The sequence below is a fragment of the Scyliorhinus torazame genome, chromosome 19, assembly GCF_047496885.1.
Source record: "Scyliorhinus torazame isolate Kashiwa2021f chromosome 19, sScyTor2.1, whole genome shotgun sequence".
NCBI lineage: Eukaryota > Metazoa > Chordata > Chondrichthyes > Carcharhiniformes > Scyliorhinidae > Scyliorhinus > Scyliorhinus torazame.
The window spans coordinates 106,241,247-106,265,930 of record NC_092725.1 but is presented as its reverse complement, the minus strand read 5'-3'; the positions used below and the strand labels follow the sequence as shown (position 1 = coordinate 106,265,930).

Genomic DNA, 24,684 nt, shown 5'->3' with positions numbered 1-24,684 from the left:
TCCTTCCCTACAAAAGGACATACTTTCCTTAGAGAAAGTCTTTCTTGGGCGGCACAGTGGTTAGCACTTCTGTCTCGCAGCACCAGGGACCCAGGTTCGATTCCGACCTCGGGTGAATGTCTGTGTGGAGTTTGCGCATTCTCCCCGTGTCTGTGTGGGTTTCCTCCGGGTTCTCCGCTTTCCTCCCACAGTCCAAAGATGTGCAAGTTAGGTGGATTGCCCATGATAAATTGCCCCTTAGGGTAAGGTCGCTGGAATAGGTCAGGGGATTGGGACTAGGTAGGATGGTCTTTCGAACGGTCGGTGCAAACTCAATGGGCCAAAATGTCTCCTTCTGCACTGTAAGGATTCTATGAGTTCAATGAAGATTTACTAGACTGATTGTGAGGGTGAAGCGATGGTCCTCCGATGAGAGATTGAGTGAACAGGATCTGTATTCCCTAGCGTTTAGGAAAATGAGAGGTGATTTGATTGAAACAGAAAATTCTTTGGGGACAGTGTAGATGCTGAGAAAATGTTTCCCCCTAACTGGAGAACACAAGGCCACTTGTCTCAGAGTGTGGGTTTGGCCATTTCAGATGGAGATGAGGAGAAATTTCTTCACTTGGAGAGAGGTGAATCTTTGGACTCCTCTGTCTCACAAGGCTGGCGGAGGCTGTATTGTTGAGTCTATCAGATCCATAGATTTTTGGCCATTAAGGGGTAAAGTGTGGGAATGAGGAGCTGAGGGAGATCAGTGATTGGGAAGGATTTTCCATTCCCGTTTTCGGGGAGTGGGAATAGCAGAGAGGGGCGAAGAGTCAAGCGGGAGCCCCAAAATGGCTTTTATGCCGGCGGTTGGTTCGGTGGCAGTGGCTATCACTGCTGCCTAATAGTCCCTGGCCTTGGGTGACTCTGTGTGGAATTTGTCCATTCTCCCCATGTCTGCATGGTTTCCTCCCACAGTCCAAAGATTGCGGGTTGGTGGATTAGCTGTGATCAATGTGTGGGGTTACAGGGATAGGGTGGGAGAATGAGCCTAGATAGAGTGCTCCTTTGGAGGGTTGGTGCAGTCTTGATGGGCTGAATGGCCTCCTGCCCTGATGGGATTCTATTTCCCGGAGTGATTATTTCCGCCCATGGGGAATCCCGATTGTGAAAGTTGGGATTCCAATTTACATCATTTAACTATGCACATCAAAACTTTACACTTGAAAGTCCACCCATGTTAAATTGTCCATTCACATCGCTGTGAATCGTGAGGTGCTCCACCATGTGCATCTGGCGAGCAAAACTAGCTGGGGGCGCACATGTGAGTACAATCCTCAGCGGGGTGAGGGTCATCATGCTCTCTGGCCCAAGATGACACGTTGCCAAAAAATGGCAAAATTCAGCCCATGTTTTTTGTTGACTGACAGAATAGACTTGAAGGGGGAAAAAGTCCACACCCGCTCATTTTTCTTAAGCTGACATAGATGATTTGGAGTTGGGGACCAAGGGCAATGTGTCCAAGTTTGCAGACGACACTAAGATAAGTGGTAAAGCAAAAAGTGCAGAGGATACAGGAAGTCTGCAGAGGGATTTGGATAGGGTAAGTGAATGGGCTAGGGTCTGGCAGATGGAATACAATGTTGACAAATGGGAGGTTATCCATTTTGGTAGGAATAACAGCAAAAGGGATTATTATTTAAATGATAAAATATTAAAACATGCTGCTGTGCAGAGAGATCTGGGTGTACTAGTGCATGAGTCACAAAAAGTTGGTTTACAGGTGCAACAGGTGAGTAAGAAGGCAAATGGAATTTTGTCCTTCATTGCTAGAGGGATGGCGCTTAAGACTAGGGAGGTTATGCTGCAATTGTATAAGGTGTTAGTGAGGCCACTCCTGAAGTATTATGTACAGTTTTGGTCTCCTTACTTGAGAAAGGATGTATTGGTACTGGAGGGTGTGCAGAGGAGATTCACTAGTTTAATCCCAGAGCTGACGGGGTTGGATTACGAGGAGAGGTTGAGTAGACTGGGGCTGTTCTCGTTGGAATTTAGAAGGATGAGGGGGGATCTAATTGAAACATATAAAATTATGAAGGGAATAGATAGGATAGATGCGGGCAGGTTGTTTCCACTGGTGGGTGAAAGCTGAACTAGGGGGCATAGCCTCAAAATAAGGGGAAGTAGATTTAGGACTGAGTTTAGGAGGAACTTCTTCACCCAAAGGGTTGTGAATCTATGGAATTCCTTGCCCAGTGAAGCAGTATAGGCTCCTTCATTAAATGTTTTTAAGATAAAGATAGATAGCTTTTTGAAGAATAAAGGGATTAAGGGTTATGGTGTTCGGGCCGGAAAGAGGAGCTGAGTCCACAAAAAATCAGCCATGGTCTCATTGCATGGCGGAGCAGGCTCGAGGGTCCAGATGACCTACTCCTGCTCCTAGTTCTTATGTTCTTATGTCCTCTTGGTGTCTGACATTGAGCTCACGGGTTCGTTATTTTTTTACTCACATGTTGATATTTGCCCTATTGCCTTAGCCACAATTGGGACATATTTTCATTTCACTCTCCGCGTGTCCTCTGCAGGTCTTCAGCACCAGGGGATCTTCAGAGTGCCTGGATCGCAGGCTGAAGTCAACGATATAAAAAATTCCTTTGAACGAGGTGAGAGATTGCGAGTGATTCACTGCGAAGCACCATGTCCTATTTAGCAGAGGAACACTTATTCTGGCCTCGCAACAAGTGATTGCTTTCTGATGGGATATGTCCCCTGCCCACGAAGCTTGGAAGATGATCATTGGTTTTGTAATGACTCCTGCGCCAGCGAATTGTGCCAATGTGACACATAAGTTGATGCTTGAATTCTAACAGTTCCTTTCTCATTTTGACAACTTGTGGTCAGGTTGAGGATGGGTGCGGGGAATAAGGGATAGGAGAGCACAGTGCTGTAAGCTTTCTAGCCACTTGGGGAGTGAAATGTTGCTTTGCTGTCAGTGAGGCAGCATTCATTCTATGGTCGCGCGTTAAGTCTTTTGACTAAAACTGACCTTTACTGTCGGCCATTCACTATTCCTGTAAGGTTTATTAACCAAGAGGGGACTTGGGTCATTTTAAGCTTGACCCATCTAGCTGAATCAAATCAACTGCTCACTTCATATCCTGCCCAATTTTACTTCTCATTACCTTCAGCTTAGTTTGGATTACAATGTACCCCCAGGCTGTCACCATTGGAGTTTTTAAAATTCAAATCTACACCTTTCTGGTTCCCCTATGCAGAGTGAATTTATTTGTGTCTGTTTTCCCAATTGTGATCCAAAGATCTCTTCAGTACTTAAAATAATACCAAGAGTGAGGAGGTTAAAGGACCTTCCTTCTCATTATCGCCTTTTGTCTTAATAGGCATGGCTTAGTTGGAGTACTTTCTTGCATAGATGCTTGCAAGGGTTTGAAAGTTATGCTGGACACTCAATAGGTGAATTTTCCGGAATAAGGAGAGTTTAACCGGAGAGAATTTCTCTGATTTCATCAACCCGTTAATAAAGCTCCTTACAAAGTATTTAGACAGCAGTCATAGTCACCTTCCAGTGTTTCAGCAACGAGTAATTGTCCAGCTAAGCCCAGTCTGACAAATGTAACTTATCACAGTATTCTGTCTCATCTGTCCCTTATTCATGTGCTGGGGAACTTGGCATTCAAACTGACAGTTTGGTTAGAAATGTTGTGTAATAAAGACCTTCATTCGCAAAGGGCTTTACCACATCCTCAGGACATTCAGGAGCATTTTTACACCCTATAATTTTCATTTGTGGAAATGCAAGAACTATTATTAGATAGGAAAACATGACAGCCAATCTGCACACAGCAAGATTCCACAAGTGTAAGGGCAGCACGGTGGCACAGTGGTTAGCACAGTTGCCTCACAGTGCCGATGTCCCAGGTTCAATCCCGGCTCTGGGTCAGTGTCCGTGTGGAGTTTGCACATTCTCCCCGTGTCTGCGTGGGTTTCGCCCCCACAACCCAAAACTATGTGCAGGACAGGTGGATTGGCCACACTAAATTTCCCCTTAATTGGAAAAAAAAAATGAATTTGATACTCTAAATTTATATTTTAAAAAAAGATCCCACAAGTGAAATGAATGACCAGGTAACTATTAATGGTTGACCAAAAACCTGGAGAACTCTCCGCTCTCCTTTCAATATTGTTTTTTTTAATAAACATTTTAGTGAGATATTTTTGTTTTTACAGCAACAACAAAATAAACAATGTACCCCCCCCCCCCCCCCCCCCCCCCCGCACACCTGTCTTCCGCCCCAAAGAATCTGCTCATCCAGGCCACTGTCATGTGAGCCGAATGAACGACCTTCAATTGTATCAGGCTGAGCCTGGCACATGTTGTGGACGCGTTGACTCTACTCAACGCGTCCGCCCATAGACCATCCTTTATCTTTCCTCCCAGCTCCTCCTCCCACTTGCGCTTTGTTACTTTAGTCTGCGTCTCCTCTGACCCCATAAGTTCCTTGTAAATGTCCGAGACGCTCCCTTCTCCTACCCACCCTCTGGAAACTACCCTGTCCTGTATCCCCCTTGGTGGTAGGAGCGGAAAGCTTGAAACCTGTCTACGTAGGAAGTCCCCCACCTGTAGGTACCTGAATTTGTTTCCCCTCACCAATCCAAACTTCTCCTCCAGCGCCCTCAAACTCGGAAAGCTCCCCTCTATAAACCTCTCAATCCCTGCTGTCTGCCATCTCCGGAGCCCCCGATCCATACTTCCCGGGGCAAACCGGTGATTATTACAGATTGGAGACCAAACCGATGCTCCATTTGCTCCCACATGTCTCCTTCATTGCCCCCAGTCTCTCAGGGCCGCCACCACCACTGGACTGGTGGAGTACCGTGCCGGCGGGAACGGCAGAGGCGCAGTTACCAACGCCCCAGACTGGTGCCCTTACATGAAGCCACTTCCATAATCTCCCAAGCCGATCCTCCCCCCACCACCCACTTCCTGATCATGGCTATATTCACCGCCCGGTAATCGTTACTAAAATTTGGCAGCGCTAGCCCGCCCTCTCCCTGACTCGGCTCAAGCATTACCTTCCTTACTCGCGGGGTCTTGCCCACACAAACAAAGCCAGAGATCACTTTGTTGACCCGTTTAAAAAAGGACCGCGGAATACAAATGGGGTCCTTTCAATATTGTTATGGATTCTTTTTTTTAAATGTTTTATCCCATCCTTAAAGTAACAAAGCCAATGCACAGAGTGGACAGGGCAACCCCATAATCTATCTCATTGCTTGCTCCAAAAACAATTCAAATTGAAGCCATTCATGGTCTCCATGAGAGAGCCATACGAGGTCCAAGCGGACAAGAAAAGGCAATGCACCTCATCTTGGGCTTGACCTGATGCTTAATCTTAGCCAAAAGGCCGAGAGGCGATGTTGTGGATTCTTTAACATCCCCCTGAATAATGGTCACAGTTTGAATTATGTCAAAGTATTGTGCATAGTTTTTTTTACCTCTGGAAGCTACAATTTGCACTGATTTTTATATTTGTTCTGAAATAGGTGAAGATCCTTTAGCAGATGATCAGGACAACCATGACATTAACTCCGTGGCAGGAGTTCTGAAGCTCTACTTCAGAGGACTGGAAAACCCACTCTTTCCTAAGGAAAGATTTAATGAACTCATTCCTTGTGTCCGTAAGTATTTGTTAACCATGATCATCCTCTTGTGCTCTTTATCGGTCCCTCTGTCTCCTCTCTCGCTACCTCCCAGAATCACAGAATTGTTACAGTGCAAAAAGATGCCATTCAGCCCATCATCTCTGCACAGTATCTCTCAATCTGTCTCTATCCTCTCTATCTGTCTCCCTCCATCTCTGCTTCTTTCTTTGCATCTCTCTCTCTCTCAGCCTCCCTTTGTTCTCTCCACCTCTTTCTCTCTTTCCCATCTCTTTCTCCATCTCTCTCTCATTCTCTGTCCCGCTCTCTCCCCCTCCCGCCCGCTCTCTCCCCCTCCCGCCCGCTCTCTCCCCCTCCCGCCCGCTCTCTCCCCCTCCCGCCCGCGCTCTCCCCCTCCCGCCCGCGCTCTCCCCCTCCCGCCCGCGCTCTCCCCCTCCCGCCCGCGCTCTCCCCCTCCCGCCCGCGCTCTCCCCCTCCCGCCCGCGCTCTCCCCCTCCCGCCCGCGCTCGCCCACCCTCACTTTCTCTCTCTGTCCCTCCGCCTCCCTCTCTCCATATCACACACTCTGTTATTTTGTCTGTCTATTTCTCTTTGTGTCTGTTGGTCTCTCCCTTTCTATCTGTCTGTCAGTCTCTTCCTTCTGTCTTGCTTTCTCTCTTTCATTCCATCATTTTCTCTCTCTCTCTCTCTCTCTGTCTGTCTCGTCTCTCAAAAAACAAATTTTCTTGATTTCCGATTTGAATTGTTGAGTTTCTTGAATATTCTCATATTCTGAATGTTTTACTTTGGAGATTGAAGAATTTGTGTGGCATTTATTTTATGAAGCAGTTTCTTTTACAAATTTGGCGATTCTCTGGTCAGGTAAAAAGAGGAGAATTTAGTCAAACTTCATTTCAATATGTCCGCGATACAACCCAAAGCAATTTACAACCACTGCATTACTTTGAAAGTGTGATCCCTGATAGTCAGGTAAACATGCCAGCCAGTCTGATAGAAGATCTATTGTTTAAGCTTCAACTTGACAAGCATTCGCACTATGCAATCTTTCACCACAAGATACATTTTGATTATGAGAGGGAAAGCAAGGCAGATTTACCAGAACGGTACCAGGAATGAGAGATTTTTGTTATGTGGAGAAACTGGGATTATTCTCCTTCAAGCAAAGATGTTTAAGAGAAGATTTTAAAAAGCTGTTGAAAATTATAAGAGGTTTTGGCAAAATAAATCAGGGGAAAACGTTTACCCTGTGATTTCAAAGGATTTAAAACATTTGTTTCTGGGATGTGGGCGTCGCTGGTTAAGCCAGCATTTATTGCCCATCCCTGGTTGCCCTTCAGAAGGTGGTGGGGAGCTGCCTTCTTGAGCTGCGTCTGAGGTATACGTATACCCACAGTGCTAGGGAGGAACTCCCAGGATTTTGACCCAGCGACACTGAAGGAACGGCGTTATATTTCCAAGTCAGGATGGTGAGTGACTTGGAGGGGAACCAAGGTGTCTGCCACCCTTGTGCTTCTAGATGGTCATGTCGTAGGTTTGAAAGGCTCTGCCAAAGGAGCCTTGGTGAGTTCTTGCAGTGCATCTTGCAAATGGAACACACGGCTGTTACTTTGCGTCCATGGTGGAGGGAGGGAGTGAATGATTGTAGAAGGGGTGCCAAGTAGGCTGCTTTGTCCTGGATGGTGTCAAGCTTCTTGAGTGTTGTTGGAGCTGCACTCATCCAGGCAAGTGAAGTGTATTGCATCACACACCTGACTTATGCCACGCAAGTGGTGAACAGACTTTTTTTTTTTAATTAAATATTTTATTGAAAATTTTTGGTCAACCAACACAGTACATTGTGCATCCTTTACACAATATTATAACAACACAAATAACAATGACCTATTTTATAAACAAAAAATGAATAAATAATAAATATCAAAAATGAAAACTAGCCCTAATTGGCAACTGCCTTGTCACAAGTAACACTCTCCAAAAATATAATTTAACAGTCCAATATATAATTATCTGTAGCAACGACCTATACATACTATACAGTATATATTAACAACCCTGAGAGTCCTTCTGGCTCCTCCTCCCCCCTCCCCCCCAGCCCCCCCCCCCCCCGGATCCTGGGCTGCTGCTGCTGCCTTCTTTTTCCCATTCCGTCTATCTTTCTGCGAGGTATTCGACGAACGGTTGCCACCGCCTGGTGAACCCTTGAGCCGACCCCCTTAGGACGAACTTAATCCGCTCTAGCTTTATAAACCCTGCCATGTCATTTATCCAGGTCTCCACCCCCGGGGGCTTGGCTTCTTTCCACATTAGCAATATCCTGCGCCGGGCTACTAGGGACGCAAAGGCCAAAACATCGGCCTCTCTCGCCTCCTGCACTCCCGGCTCTTGTGCAACCCCAAATATAGCCAACCCCCAGCTTGGTTCGACCCGGACTCCTACTACTTTTGAAAGCACCTTTGTCACCCCCATCCAAAACCCCTGTAGTGCCGGGCATGACCAAAACATATGGGTATGATTCGCTGGGCTTCTCGAGCACCTCGCACACCTATCCTCCACCCCAAAAAATTTACTGAGCCGTGCTCCAGTCATATGTGCCCTGTGTAATACCTTAAACTGAATCAGGCTTAGCCTGGCACACGAGGACGACGAGTTTACCCTGCTTAGGGCATCTGCCCACAGCCCCTCCTCGATCTCCTCCCCCAGCTCTTCTTCCCATTTCCCTTTTAGTTCATCTACCATAGTTTCCCCTTCGTCCCTCATTTCCCTATATATATCTGACACCTTACCATCCCCCACCCATGTCTTTGAGATCACTCTGTCCTGCACCTCTTGTGTCGGGAGCTGCGGGAATTCCCTCACCTGTTGCCTCGCAAAAGCCCTCAGTTGCATATACCTGAATGCATTCCCTTGGGGCAACCCATATTTCTCGGTCAGCGCTCCCAGACTCGCGAACTTCCCATCCACAAACAGATCTTTCAGTTGCGTTATTCCTGCTCTTTGCCACATTCCATATCCCCCATCCATTCCCCCCGGGGCAAACCTATGGTTGTTTCTTATCGGGGACCCCCCCAAGGCTCCAGACTTTCCCCTATGCCGTCTCCACTGTCCCCAAATCTTCAGTGTAGCCACCACCACCGGGCTTGTGGTGTAGTTCCTCGGTGAGAACGGCAATGGGGCTGTCACCATAGCCTGTAGGCTAGTCCCCCTACAGGACGCCCTCTCTAATCTCTTCCACGCCGCTCCCTCCTCCTCTCCCATCCACTTACTCACCATTGAAATATTAGCGGCCCAATAATACTCATTTAGGCTCGGTAGTGCCAGCCCCCCCCCTATCCCTGCTACGCTGTAAGAATCCCTTCCTCACTCTCGGGGTCTTCCCGGCCCACACAAAACCCATGATGCTCTTTTCAATCCTTTTAAAAAAAGCCTTCGTAATCACCACCGGGAGGCACTGAAACACAAAGAGGAATCTCGGGAGGACCACCATCTTAACCGCCTGCACCCTCCCTGCCATTGACAGGGATACCATATCCCATCTCTTGAAATTCTCCTCCATCTGTTCCACCAACCGCGTTAAATTTAACCTATGCAATGTGCCCCAATTCTTAGCTATCTGGATCCCCAGGTAACGAAAGTCCCTTGTTACCTTCCTCAACGGTAGGTCCTCTATTTCTCTACTCTGCTCCCCTGGATGCACCACAAACAACTCACTTTTCCCCATGTTCAATTTATACCCTGAAAAATCCCCAAACTCCCCAAGTATCTGCATTATTTCTGGCATCCCCTCCGCCGGGTCCGCCACGTATAGTAGCAAATCGTCCGCATACAAAGATACCCGGTGCTCTTCTCCTCCCCTAAGTACTCCCCTCCACTTCTTGGAACCCCTCAACGCTATCGCCAGGGGCTCAATCGCCAGTGCAAACAATAATGGGGACAGAGGGCATCCCTGCCTTGTCCCTCTATGGAGCCGAAAATATGCAGATCCCCGTCCATTCGTGACCACGCTCGCCACTGGGGCCCTATACAACAGCTGCACCCATCTAACATACCCCTCTCCAAAACCAAATCTCCTCAACACCTCCCACAAATAATCCCACTCCACTCTATCAAATGCTTTCTCGGCATCCATCGCCACTACTATCTCCGTTTCTCCCTCTGGTGGGACCATCATCATTACCCCTAACAACCTCCGTATATTCGTGTTCAGCTGTCTCCCCTTCACAAACCCAGTTTGGTCCTCGTGGACCACCCCCGGGACACATTCCTCTATTCTCATTGCCATTACCTTGGCCAGGACCTTGGCATCTACATTTAGGAGGGAAATAGGTCTATAGGACCCGCATTGTAGCGGGTCCTTTTCCTTCTTTAAGAGAAGCGATATCGTTGCTTCAGACATAGTCGGGGGCAGTTGTCCCCTTTCCTTTGCCTCATTAAAGGTCCTCGTCAGTACCGGGGCGAGCAAGTCCACATATTTTCTATAGCATTCGACTGGGAATCCATCCGGTCCCGGGGCCTTTCCCGCCTGCATGCTCCTAATTCCTTTCACCACTTCTTCTACCTAGATCTGTGCTCCCAGTCCCACCCTTTCCTGCTCTTCCACCTTGGGAAATTCCAGCCGATCCAAGAAGCCCATCATTCTCTCCCTCCCATCCGGGGGTTGAGCTTCATATAATTTTTTATAAAATGTCTTGAACACTCCATTCACTCTCTCCGCTCCCCGCTCCATCTCTCCTTCCTCATCCCTCACTCCCCCTATTTCCCTCGCTGCTCCCCTTTTCCTCAATTGGTGTGCCAGCAACCTGCTCGCCTTCTCCCCATATTCGTACTGTACACCCTGTGCCTTCCTCCATTGTGCCTCTGCAGTGCCTGTAGTCAGCAAGTCAAATTCTACATGTAGCCTTTGCCTTTCCCTGTACAGTCCCTCCTCCGGTGCTTCCGCATATTGTCTGTCCACCCTCAAAAGTTCTTGCAGCAACCGCTCCCGTTCCTTACTCTCCTGCTTCCCTTTATGTGCCCTTATTGATATCAGCTCCCCTCTAACCACCGCCTTCAACGCCTCCCAGACCACTCCCACCTGCACCTCCCCATTATCATTGAGTTCCAAGTACTTTTCAATGCACCCCCTCACCCTTAGACACACCCCCTCATCTGCCATTAGTCCCATGTCCATTCTCCAGGGTGGGCGCCCTCCTGTTTCCTCCCCTATCTCCAAGTCCACCCAGTGTGGAGCGTGATCCGAAATGGCTATAGCCGTATACTCCGTTCCCCTCACCTTCGGGATCAATGCCCTACCCAGCACAAAAAAGTCTATTCGCGAATAGACTTTATGCACATAGGAGAAAAACGAGAACTCCTTACTCCTAGGTCTGCTAAATCTCCACGGGTCTACACCTCCCATCTGCTCCATAAAATCTTTAAGTACCTTGGCTGCTGCCGGCCTCCTTCCAGTCCTGGACTTCGACCTATCCAGCCCTGGTTCCAACACCGTATTAAAATCTCCCCCCATTATCAGCTTTCCGGTCTCTAGGTCTGGGATGCGTCCTAGCATTCGCCTCATAAAATTGGCATCGTCCCAATTCGGGGCATACACGTTTACCAACACCACCATCTCCCCCTGTAGTTTGCCACTCACCATCACGTATCTGCCCCCGTTATCCGCCACTATAGTCTTTGCCTCGAACATTACCCGCTTCCCCACTAATATAGCCACCCCCCTGTTTTTCGCATCTAGCCCCGAATGGAACACCTGCCCCACCCATCCTTTGCGTAGCCTAACCTGGTCTATCAGTTTCAGGTGCGTTTCCTGTAACATAACCACATCTGCCTTAAGTTTCTTAAGGTGTGCGAGTACCCGTGCCCTCTTTATCGGCCCGTTCAGCCCTCTCACGTTCCACGTGATCAGCCGAGTTGGGGGGCTTCCTACCCCCCCCTTGTCGATTAGCCATCACCTTTTTCCAGCTCCTCACCCGGTTCCCACGCAGCTGTATCTCCCCCAGGCGGTGCCCCCCCGCCCATCCTCTCCCATACCAGCTCCCCCCTCTCCCCAGCAGCAGCAACCCAGTAATTCCCCCCTCCCACCCCCCCCCGCTAGATCCCCCGCTAGCGTAATTACTCCCCCCATGTTGCTCCCAGAAGTCAGCAAACTCTGGCTGACCTCGGCTTCCCCCCGTGACCTCGGCTCGCACCGTGCAACGCCCCCTCCTTCCTGCTTCTCTATTCCCGCCATGATTATCATAGCGCGGGAACCAAGCCCGCGCTTCTCCCTTGGCCCGGCCCCCAATGGCCAACGCCCCATCTCCTCCACCTCCCCTCCTTCCCCCATCACCACCTGTGGGAGAGAGAAAAGTTACCACATCGCAGGATTAGTACATAAAACCCCTCTTTGCCCCCCACATTCGCCCCACCACTTTGTTCGAACGTTCTTTTTAATAACCCGCTCATTCCAGTTTTTCTTCCACAATAAAAGTCCACGCTTCATCCGCCGTCTCAAAGTAGTGGTGCCTCTCTCGATATGTGACCCACAGTCTTGCCGGTTGCAGCATTCCAAATTTTATCTTCTTTTTATGAAGCACCGCCTTGGCCCGATTAAAGCTCGCCCTCCTTCTCGCCACCTCCGCACTCCAGTCTTGATAAACGCGGATCACTGCGTTCTCCCATTTACTGCTCCGAGTTTTCTTCGCCCATCTAAGGACCATTTCTCTATCCTTAAAACGGAGGAATCTCACCACTATGGCTCTGGGAATTTCTCCTGCTCTCGGTCCTCGCGCCATCACTCGGTATGCTCCCTCCACCTCCAACGGACCCGCCGGGGCCTCCGCTCCCATTAACGAGTGCAGCATCGTGCTCACATATGCCCCGACGTCCGCTCCCTCCACACCTTCAGGAAGACCAAGAATCCTCAGGTTGTTCCTCCTTGCTTGTTTTCCAGTGCCTCCAACCTTTCCACACATCGTTTCTGATGTGCCTCCTGCGTCTCCGTCTTCACCACCAGGCCCTGTATATCGTCCTCATTCTCGGCTGCCTTTGCCTTCACGACCCGAAGCTCCCGCTCCTGGGTCTTTTGTTCCTCCTTTAGCCCTTTGATCGCCTGTAGTATCGGGGCCAACAGCTCTTTCTTCATTTCCTTTTTGATCTCTTCCACACAGCATTTCAAGAACTCTTGTTGTTCAGGGCCCCATGTTAAACTGCCACCTTCCGACGCCATCTTGGTTTTTGCTTGCCTTCCTTGCCGCTGTTCTAAAGGATCCACTGCAATCTGGCCACTTCCCCCTCCTTTTTCCATCCGTATCCAGGGGGGATTCCCTTCTGGTTTACCGCACAGTGTTTTTAGCCGTCAAAATTGCCGTTGGGGCTCCTATCAAGAGCCCAAAAGTCGGTTTCACAGGGAGCTGCCGAAACGTGCGACTCAGCTGGTCATCGCCGCACCCGGAAGTCCCAGTGGTGAACAGACTTGGGGAGTCAGGAGGTGAGTTACTCGCTCAGGATTCCCAGCCTTTGACCTGTTCTGGTAGCCACAATATATATATGGCTGGTCCTGTTAAGTTTCTGGTCAATGGTCATCCCCAGGATGTTAATAGTGGGGGATTCAGCATAGAGTCATAGAATTTACAGTGCAGAAGGAGGCCATTCGGCCCATCGAGTCTGCACCGGCTCTTGGAAAGAGCACCCTACCCAAGGTCCACACCTCCACCCTATCCCCATAACCCAGTAACCCCACCCAACACTAAGGGCAATTTTGGACACTGAGGGCAATTTTATCATGGCCAATCCACCTAACCTGCACATCTTTGGACTGGGAGGAAACCGGAGCACCCGGAGGAAACCCACGCACACACGGGGAGGATGTGCAGACTCCGCACAGACAGTGACCCAAGCCGGAATCGAACCTGGGACCCTGGAGCTGTGAAGCATTTGTGCTATCCACAATGCTACCGTGCTGCCATAATGCTAATGACATTGAACGTTAAAGGCGATGGTTAGATTGTCTCTTGTTGGTATTGAGAGCCAACCATATTGGTTTGGGATTGGAGTCACTTAAAGACCAAACAATGTCGTTTTCCTTCCCTACAGGATATTGGGTGACCCTTTGGGGGTTTACAACAACCGTTACTTCATGCTTTTTACTTCTGCTAGATTTTACTTCAAAACAACAATACGGAATGTGGGATTTGAGTTTCCATTCTCTGGATTACTAGTCCAGTGATAATAGTCACAACATTATCATTATTGTGCTATGTGTACATTTGTCAGTTCAAACAGTGTGTGCCACACTCATGGCAACTCAGAACTGCAGTGTGTAAAAGAGCCGCCAAACATCCCAGATTGCCCACAATTCAAGATGAATCTCCTGCTGCCAGGGAACCCAGGAGGAAAGGTCATTCTGACTGGCCTGTGACACGCCCAGCATACAATGTTGCCCCAGAACATGCAAAGCAATGCAATAGATAGATACGTTTCAGGAGAGCCAAGCATCATGGGTATTGTAGCCATTGACCAGTTCCACTATGTAGAGTCCCAACAGGTCAGAAGGAGGCCATTCAGCCCATCAAATATGCACAACCCTCCGAAAGAGCAAACTACTTAGGCCCACTTCCCCCGTCCTATCCTCGTAATCCCACCTAACCTTGGACATTAAGGGACAATTTAACACGGCCAATCCGCCTAACCTGCACATTTTTGGACTGTGGGAGAGAACCGGAGCACCTGGAGGAAACCCAGGCAGACACGGGGGGAATGTGCAAACTCCAGACAGACAGTCGCCCAAGGCTGGAATTGAACCCGGGTCCCTGGTGCTGTGAGGCAGCAGTGCTAACCACTGCCGTCTCAGATACTGAATAGTGGGAGCCTTGTCGGGGTGGGAAACAGGATGGTGGTTAAGATGACAGAGATTGGAGAGAGTAGATGCGGGTAAACAATTTCTGCCAATGCAAGAACGAAAGGCAAAGGCTTAAAATTAGAACGCAGCCATTTAGGAGTGAAATCTGGACGCACCTTTGCAGTGGTGGAAATCTAGATTCCAAAAAGCTGAGTCAGTTGAAACTTTCAAGATTGAACTTTGTAGAATTCTGGTAGGTAAGGACATTACGGGATAGGGAGCAAAGGTGGAAAAAGGTGCTGAGAGAGATATTCCAAGATCTAATCGAATGTCAGAACAGACTTGAGGGGCTGAATGGTCTCCTCCATCCTATCGAAGGATACGCAATTTTGTAATACACATACACCTCAGAGAGGAAACAATCCTGCAGTTATCCTTAACTGAAAGTGAAAGTTGCTATAATCCCCAAGGACCATGGACTGCTCTCTCCCTTACCTGTGTGTGAGAGAGAGAGTTGACTGGTGATGATTTAACCTGAGGATCTCCACACCTCGGGCGAGGAGCAAGGTTGAGAAGGTGAGGCCTTTATGAATAACCTCAACTTGTTCCGGGTAGTGAATCCACGCTTTTGGCGTCACTCCGCATCAATAACCAGCTGACCAGCCAATAGAGCTAACCAGACCCCTGAACCATACCTTCAATGAGCAGCAACATAAATTGGTTTGTATTTGTTATTAATTGGGGTCCTTGTTGGTTTGTGCACCATTAAAACTGACAGCATCTGGCCAAAATGTTTTTGTGTTAAGGAAGCTGCGATTCCTCTTCCCTAACAGCACTGTGGGTGTACCTATGCCACATGGTCCGCAGCTGTTCAAGGGGGTGGCTGACCACCACTACCACCTATTCAAGGGCAATTAGGGATGGGCATTTAAAATGCTGGCCTCGCCAGCGACGCCCACATCCCGTGAAATAATAATTATTTTGACCGTTCTCTTGCAAGTACCATTTGTGGATTTTTAAAAATCTAGCTCTCTATTATTTTATCATTGCTGCTTGTTCGCACAATAGTGCTAGCTCGGCATGTTTTTCTTGAAAGCTGTACTGAAACATGCAATGGGGAGATTTTCTGCAATCCTCTTAAAAACACACACACATGAGACAAGTATTCCTGTGCTAGTCAACAGACATGAACTGTGATTGAGCATTTCCCAGCTGCAGGCTCAAATTCATAAATTCCTCAGCAAAAGAGGTTTCAAATACACTCTCGAGCTCAATGGGTCCAACTGGCTTGTAAAATTCTCCCCTCGCGCAACAAATGTCTCCTTTGCTTTTATTGTTTGTTTTAAAGAGACAATCAAAAATCCCAGTGCTGGAGATAGGCAACATGTGTTTCACGATGATTAATTCCCCCTCAACAAATACTTGCCCGCCAAGTGCAGCGCGTTTGAGACTTCCGAAATAAAAGAGTGTTTACATTTTCCAGATTCAACACAGATTGCTGTGCTGGAAACCCACTGGACATGCGATTTATGAGGTGAAGTCTGTTTTATTTCCATCCTTAAGTCGCAGAGAGTCCATTTTTTTCCTTCCTACCGCTGTTTAGCCTTAGGAGCTAGGCCCTCGTACAGGCCTCCCATTTTCTTCTGTGCTCAGGACTTCAATTTTGGGTTATGTCCATAACAATTAATATTTCCCCAGGCAAGATTCAACATTGATTTAGCCAGTTGCCTAAATCTTCCTAGGATGATAAAGTTGGACTACAAGAGGAGATTGGATAGAATATTTCCTTTCATGGAATGTGGATGTTGCTGGCTGGGCCTGCATTTGTTGCCCATCTCTAATTGCCCTTGAACTGAGTGGCTTGCTACACCAATTAGGAGGGCATTTAAGGTCAACCTCATTGTGGCAAGTCGGGAGTTACAAGTAGACCAAACCAGGCAAGCACGGCAGACTTCCTTCCCTGAAAGGCATTAGTGAACCAGATGGATTTGTACAATAATCAATGATAGTTCATGGGAGGGGAGATGCTGAGAAACCATTTCAGCCGGCCAGATAGTCTAGAACGCAAGGTCGTCTTAGAATAACGAGTAAACCATTTAGGACCAAGATGAGAAATTTCCTCCCTCAGAAGGCTGTGACTAGATTTTTGAGCAGCAAGGGAATCAAGGGGTCGGATAGGAAAATGGAGGTCAGCTCGCATGATCAGCCATGATCTTATTGAACGGCAGAGCAGGCTCGAGGGGCTGAATGGCCTACTCCTATTTCTCATGTTCCTTATGTTCAAAATGGAGGGCCTCCACTTTCACTCATGTACAGCCTTTGTTTGAGAATCCTCCTTCTGCACTGTAGGGTTTCTATGATTCTATGAAGCGAGATATCGTGTAAGCTTTAATTCCTTTGAGAAATTACACAGGTCTGACTCCCTCATTCTACCGACCATGTAAACAATGTCCCTAAGTGGATGATCACATCCCCTTGAATATATGTATGGTACACACTCAAAAGGTGCATGGTTGAGCCCATGTTGAAAGCAAATATGCCTTGTTATGTTGTTGGGCGGCACGGTAGCACATTGGTTAGCACTGTTGCTTCACAGCGCCACAGTCCCAGCTTCGATTCCCGGCTTGGGTCACTGTGCAGCGTCTGCACGTTCTCCCCGTGTCTGCATGGGTTTCCTCCTGTTTCTCCGCTTTCCTCCCACAAGTCCCGAAAGATGTGCTAATTTAGATATTCTGAATTCTCCCTCAGTGTACCCGAACAGGCACCGGAGTGTGGCAACTAGGGGCTTTTCACAGTAACTTCATTGCAGTGTTAATGTAAGCCGACTTGTGACAATAATAAAGATGATTATTATTAGATCTGCCCAGCAAGGATCCCGTGGGCAGTGGGAGATTTTATCTGATGAGCCTGATCTTGTATAAGGAACATTGCCCTGTCGACATTTTGCATGTACATTCTTTTATGGTCAGATTGAATTGTTTCACCCACAAACGCCTGGTTAACAGTAAATACTGGAATTCTTAGAACAGCAGGTGGTCCACAGTCTGTAGGGGCTTTGTATCATCTCATAGTTTAGCATCATGATAGCTGTTCATGGCTTGATAGCCCTGTTGGGTCTCCAGAGCAAGATTGAAACATTGAACACATCTGGTTGCCTGCAACATCGATCGTTGACGGATTGCTTGCCCCCGAATAGAGAAGAAGCATTTAAGATTTGATATCATCTTCAATTACCTGGAAATAAGCAACTCTTGGCAAATTGATCCTGAATGGAATCTCGCTGTTTGAAACAAAATGCACAACCTTAAAGCAATTGTCAAAAATTCATTTACAGGGTATGGGCATTGCTGGCTAGGCCAGCATTTATTGCCCATCCCTGGCTGACCTTGAGATGGTGGTCGTGACTGGCCTTCTTGAACCACTGCAGTCCCTATGGGGTAAGTACACCCACTGTGCTGTTAGGGAGTTACAGGATTTTTTTTTTCCAAGTCAGTATGGTGAGTGGCTTGGAAGGGAACTTGCAGATGGTGGAGTTCCCAATTATCTGCTGTCCTTGTCCTTCTGGGTGGCCCAATAGAAATTCTCCAAGCGATTTATTTCTACTTCCCTCCAATATAAAAGTACATTTCAAAAGTACTTTTATTGGCTGTAAAAGTGCCTGTGGAGGATCCTCTGGTTGTAAATGATGCTGCATAATTGGGAATTATTTTTCTTTCAGCCTCCTATTATAATTGATCTGTCTGTCAAATCATACCAGTTTTGCCTTCCCAGTACATTAGGCTACCAGACTAGAACTGTAACCATGTATATTTGGGCTGGTGCTGGACTGGAAGAGTAAGTTGGCGAAGGCACAAGCAGCAATGAAAAGTCAGATTCAGGTAGATGGGTGCCATTTAATATTTACTGTGGCGAGCCGGATATCGTCTGTAACTAATATAATCACTGGTAACTTAATCCTGCGTGTCACGTGACAAGCTGGGTGCAGAAATATTTGAGGCTAATTTTCCTGGAATGGTTCTTTCCTGGACACAGCGGTCACAGATGTCTGTCTCAGGAATTTGTAGCAAGCGATGGTTTTGAAATAGTCCTGTGCTTTCTCAATTAATCTTTGTAAGTGCTTTTTCACTTTGTTTCTGTATGAGCTAAACAGGTTGCAGTGAGTGCATGGAATGTTCAATACATTGTGTTCCTTTGGAACTGTCCCTGTGGAGTGTGAGAATGTGGCTTCACAAGCATCAAACCCGTCAAAGGGGATTTTTTTTTTTGACAAGCGTGAGAAAACTTGACTTTCATTTATATAGAGCTGTTTAATGTAGCAAAAAGAAAAATCGCAAGGCACTTCACAGAAGCAATTATCAGTCAAAACTTGACACAGGCCGGACTTCTGGTGACAGCGGGCGGGGCAGCCGCACACTGGAGGGCTCCCGCTCGGGAATAGAAATTTCGGGGTTTTAACGCCCGGTCCCAGGGGCAACGGAGACTGTAAGACGGCACGGGGAGGAGAAATGGCCAAGCTTGGGGGGAAAAACGGCCGTGAAAAAGGGGGTTAATGAAAGTCTGCCGGTGAGTGGAAAAGTCAGTGCAGGAACTGTAAGGAAAGCGGAGGTTGGAGCACCAGGGGAGGCCGCATCGCTCACAGCAGAAGAAATGACCAAAGTGATGGTTGTGGAACTTGAAAAACAGATCACAAAGCACATGGAAGTGATGAGGAAGGAGATGGTGGCGGTATTGAAAGTGCCGGTGGAGGAGGCGATTGCCCCGGTGAGGACGGCGGTATCAAGCACAGCGGCGGAGGTGCGGGAGCAAGGTGAGACACTGAAGGAAGTGGAAGAGGCATTATCGCAGCACCGTGATCAACTCACCTCGATGGGGAAGGAGTTGCGGAAGGTGACAGAGACCAACAAGGGTCTGCGAGCCAAAATGGAAGACCTGGAAAACAGATCCAGGCGGCAGAATCTGAAGATTGTGGGTCTGCCCGAAGGGGTGGAAGGCCCGAGGCCAACGGAGTATTTTGCCACGATGTTGGCGGAGCTATTAGGGGAGGGGGACGATCCCTCTTGATACGAACTGTATTGGGCTCATCGGTCATGGAGGCCTATACCAAAGGAGAGTGACCCACCAAGAGTAGTAACTGTGTGTTTCCGTAGGTATAGTGTGAAGGAGAAGGTCCTGTGCTGGGCAAAGCAGAAGCGGGTGGTGCAGTGAGCTGGAGCTGGTATACGCATATACCAGGACTTTACGGTGGAGCTGGCGAGGAAGCGGGCTGCCTTCAGCCGGGTGAAGAAGGCACTGTACATCAAGGTGTAGTGCAGCATAGTATACCCAGCTAAGTTGAGGTGGCCTACAAATCCAAGGACTTTTATTTTGGGACGGCGGAAGCGGCGGAGGAGTTTGCGAAGGCAGAAGGACTGTGGCAGAATTGAGAAATATGTCAATGGTGACCAGAGGCGATTCCTGATTCCTTTTTCTTTTTTCCTTTTTTCCTCCTTGGGAGGTTTGGTTTTATTTGCTGCTTATATTGTCAGGTAGGCCGTTATTTGGGGGGTGGTGGGAGGATGGGCTCGTTGTTGTTGGTAGGGGGATTGACATTGTATTCGTTACCGTTTACTGTTTGTTGGTGGGGGTGTAAACTCTGAAGAAAATGTGAAAATAGAGAATAAAATTTTAATTTTTAAACTTGACTCGGGCCAATCTTGGGGTGGGGGTGTGTGTCTGTGGGAGGTTGTAGGATTGGAGGAGAGTACAGAGAAAGGGAGGAGTGAGGCCATGGTTGGCCATTGCAGACGATGCTCCGGCTGTGAGTGGATTAAATGGAAAGGTGCCAGGGAAGGGCAGTCACACCCAACTGCACGACCGAGAAAGGGGACCAACGTCCAGAGGACTCCATGGTTTCATTGTAAGTCACGATGTAGCAGGTTAGGTATTTTAAAAGGTTCAGCAAGAAAGATGACACAAAATGGTGCCACAAGCGCAATAGGTGGCACGGTAGCACAGTGGTTAGCACAGTCGCTTCTCCGCTCCAGGGTCCCAGGTTCGATTCCCGGAGTCTGCACATCCTCCCCGTGTCTGCGTGGGTTTCCTCCGGGTGCTCCGGTTTCCTCCCACGGTCCAAAGATATGCAGGTTAGGTGGATTGGCCATGCTAAATTGCCCTTAGTGTCCAAAGAAAGGTTGGGTGGTGTTACTGGGTTCCGGGGATAGGGTGGAGGAGTGGGCTTAAGTAGGGTGTTCTTTCCATGGGCCGGTGCAGACACGATGGGCCAAATAGCCTCGTTCTGCACTGTAGATTCTATGATGAGAATCATTCCAGTAACAGACCAAACATCAACAACCACCACAACACAGAAAAGGAAAATCTATAGAGATGATTTCTCTGCCCCCCCCCCCCCCCCCCCCCTGCCCACAGAAAACGATTAGGTTTAGTCTTGAGGCTTGACCCACCCATTAAGGCCTGGGATTGGAGGCAAAAATAGCCCGGCTTGCATGTTCCTCAGCTCCATCCCATCCCGCGGGGGAGGGAGAGAGTGGGTGGGTGTGGCAGAGCTAACCACGCTCCAGTGGCCAACACAGTTCGTTAAGGACCTATTGAAGAAAATTTTGAGGCGGACTGGGATTTTCCAGTCAGCCTCCAAGTCTCCACAGGTGGTGGGGCCCAGTTTAACTATCTGGAAATGGCCTCCCAGCAGCAGACCTGGTGCAGGGTGGTAGGCAGCACTCCATACAGGCCTCAAGGCCCCCCATGCCTGCATGCAGGAGCCACAGTAGACCGCCTTGCGAAGGGCTTTCTCCCCCGTGACCTGCCTGCAAATGCCATTTTATAGTTTAATTTTTTTAAAAGCTGAAGAGATGGCTCCTCCATTTTGAAGCACTTCCTCTCTTACTTGCCTTGCACTCAGCCCGCTGCTCCATTCAAGCTGGAAGGCTTGGACCTCCAGCTTCGAGGGCCAGCCTGTCATCTTTGATTGGTCGACCCAGGGGACAAACCAAAAGGAGTGACTATTTTTCTCACAGTGCAGCCTTCTGACCCACCTTGGCAGTGGGGCTCGGAAACCCGCAGGGAAAATCCTAACCCCAAATATGGGAAATGGTGATATAGTGGTAGTGTCACTGGAATAGGAATCCAGATGCCCAGGCTGATGCTCTGAGCAGAGGGGTTCAAATCCCATCGTGGCAACTGGTAAAATTGGAATTCCATTAATAAATCTGGAATTATAAAGCTGGTCTCAGCAATGGTGACCATGAAACTGTCATTGATTGTTGTAAAAATCCACCTGGTTCACTAGTATCCTTTAGGCATCTCCCGGATGAGGCCCGAGTAAAGAGCCAAAACCAACTGAAGGAGAAAAAAGTATCTGGGAACTTCCCCTCGAACCCACTGAGTAAATCAAAACTATTCTAGGAGGTCAACGAAGAAAACATCTTCCCTTATATTAGGCAACATTTTAAACACAGGGCAAAATCCATAAATATAACTTCCGATATGTGCACCACATGAATCCCCAGACACCATAAACAGGCAAGAATTAAAGTACTCATGTCCTTGATACTAAAATTAACTTTTCATTTATTCAGCTGACTGTACGAGTGCCACATGCACCACAGATATAAATAAGAACAGATGGAATAGAAAACAGCCAGAGGGTTTTGAATCAAAATATCTTTTTAATAAACTTTTATCCACATAAAAAAATACTCCATTTCAACAAATACACAGCGAGATGAGCACACATTTTTAAAAAACAAACTGAAACCCCCACAAATTGAGAAAGGCAATCTGTTTGATATAAAGAAATTATATTCACATTAAAAGTTAAATGTTAAAATAGAACCTGCGGGTTTTAATTAATTTAAAGGTCACAGTTGAGAATCCTTTTACAAAAGAGCAGACTAAGTACAGTTTAACAAACTGAACATATGTATCTTTCAATAGTAGCCACTATCTCTGATGTCACACATGAATCTGATGAGCAAAATGTGACATTATGGGAGAATGGTAGCATTATGAGGGAGGTGGTGACGCAGTGATCATGTGCCTGGACTAGTAATCCAGAGGCCCACACAAGATCTAGAGACATGGATGACACCACGGGGGAATTTAAATTCAATTAATAATTAATCCAGAAGGGCAGCACGGTGGCATAGTGGTTAGCACTGCTGACTCACGGCACCGAGGTCCCAGGTTCGATCCCGGCCCTGGGTCGCTGTCCGTGTGGAGCTTGCACATTCTCCCTGTATTTGCGTGGGTTTCGCCCACACAACCCAAAGATGTGCACGGGCAAGGTGGATTGGCCACACTAAATTGCCCCTTAATTGGAAAAAAATTAATTGCGTACTCTAAATATTAAAAAATAAATAATTAATCCAGGATATAAAAGCTCATCTCAGTAGTTATGACAATGACACCTGACATCAGTTGTGAGAAAAGCCCATCTGGTTCACTAGGGTAAGGAAATCTGCCGCCCTTCCCCAGTTTGTCCTACATGTGACTCCAGACCCATAACAATTTGGTTGACTCTTAAGTGCCCTCTGAACTGGCCTAACAAGCCACTCAGTTCAAGGGAAATTAGGGATGGCCAATAAATGCTGGCCTTGCTAGCGATGCCCACATCCGATGAAAGAATAAAGAAACAAAATGGCGGTTATTTTACTGGACTAATAAATAAGCCAGATGCTTGGGAAGGGCACTAAATGCTGGCCTTGCCAGCGATGCCTACATCCAGAGAGTGAATTAACAAAAAATCCTTGACGACAACTCCTAAGGTGTGGAGATGCCAGCGTTGGACTGGGGTGAGCACAGTAAGAAGTCTTACAACACCAGGTTAAAGTCCAGATTCACCTGAGGAAGGAGCAGCGCTCCGAAAGCTAGTGTTTGAAACAAGCCTGTTGGACTTTAACCTGGTGTTGTAAGACTTCTTACCGAAAACTCCTAACACAGTGTCGTCAGCAAGTATTACAGATTCTGTTGCAGGTTTTCCCATGGGTACAAAGTTCACTTTAAAAATCTCCATGTTCAGTTTACCCAATTGAATACCTAGTAGATTTGGGGTGCAGGATGGTGGGAAGACACTAGGCTGTGCCGGTTCTGAGTCAAAGATGGACAAGTGTCAAGTACAGCACATCAGGAGAAACATTAGACAATCTGCAGGATGCCGGAAGAAGGTTTGATAGTCCTTTAAGAACGGGAAATACTGTGAAAGGAAAAATTTAAAGGAATATACAATCATAGAATTTACAGTGCAGAAGGAGGCCATTCGACCTATCGAGTCTGCACCGGCCCTTACAAAGAACACCCTACCTAAGCCCAGACCTCCACCCTATCCCCGGAACCCAGTAATCCCCACTTAACATTTTTTGGACACTAAGGGCAATTTATCATGGCCAATCCACCTAACCCGCACATCTTTGGACTGCGGGAGGAAACCGGAGCACCCGGAGGAAACCCACGCAGACACTGGGAAAACATGCAGTCTCCTCCCAGACAGTGACCCAAGCCGGGAATCGAACCTGGGACCCTGGAGCTGTGAAGCAACTGTGCTAACCACTATGCTACCGTACTGCCCATGGGGGGGGGGGGGGGGGGGGTGGGGTGGAAGGGAAGCAGTAGTGTGACTAATGGGATATGTCTTTCCGAGAGTCGGCACACACATGATGGACCGAATAACCTCCTCCTATGTTGTATGATTCCATGTTTTTTTTAAAAAAATATTTAGTCAAATTTTTCAACAAACCCCCCCCCAGCAAGAAAAAAAACCCAAAAACACAACAATCAGAAATTATACATTGGATTTCCCCCATATACAATAGCCCCCCATATAACATTTAAAAGCACAAATAGGGAAAACCCCCACCTTCACCCAAACGCCACCCCAAAAGAACCCCCTCCCCGCCCCTGGGCTGCTGCTGCTGACCTCCTCCTAACGCTCCGTGAGATAGTCTAGGAACGGTTGCCACCGCCTGAGGAACCCTTGCACAGACCCTCGCAAGGCAAACTTTATCCTCTCCAGCTTGATGAACCCTGCCATGTCATTGATCCAAGCTTCCACACTAGGGGGCTTCGCATCGTTCCATAGTAGCAAAACCCTCCGCCGGGCTACCAGGGACACAAAGGACAGAATACTGGCCTCTTTCACCTCCTGCATTCCCGGCTCGTCCGATACCCCAAATAATGCCAATCCCCAGCTCAGCTTGACCCGGGCGTTCACCATCTTGGACATAGTCCTCGCTAAA

General features: G+C 48.0%; 1 protein-coding gene across 6 annotated transcripts in view; it reads left to right on the top strand.

Moving 5' to 3' along the window:
- The window catches only part of LOC140396409 (SLIT-ROBO Rho GTPase-activating protein 1), a 312,310-nt gene that overhangs the window by 247,314 nt on the left and 40,312 nt on the right, over nt 1–24,684 (top strand). For all 6 annotated transcript variants that reach the window (XM_072485012.1, XM_072485011.1, XM_072485013.1 and 3 more), the window contains exons 14-15: nt 2,553–2,630; nt 5,530–5,664. In XM_072485012.1, the coding sequence (XP_072341113.1) occupies nt 2,553–2,630; nt 5,530–5,664 (213 nt within the window). The remainder of the gene's footprint in view (nt 1–2,552; nt 2,631–5,529; nt 5,665–24,684) is intronic.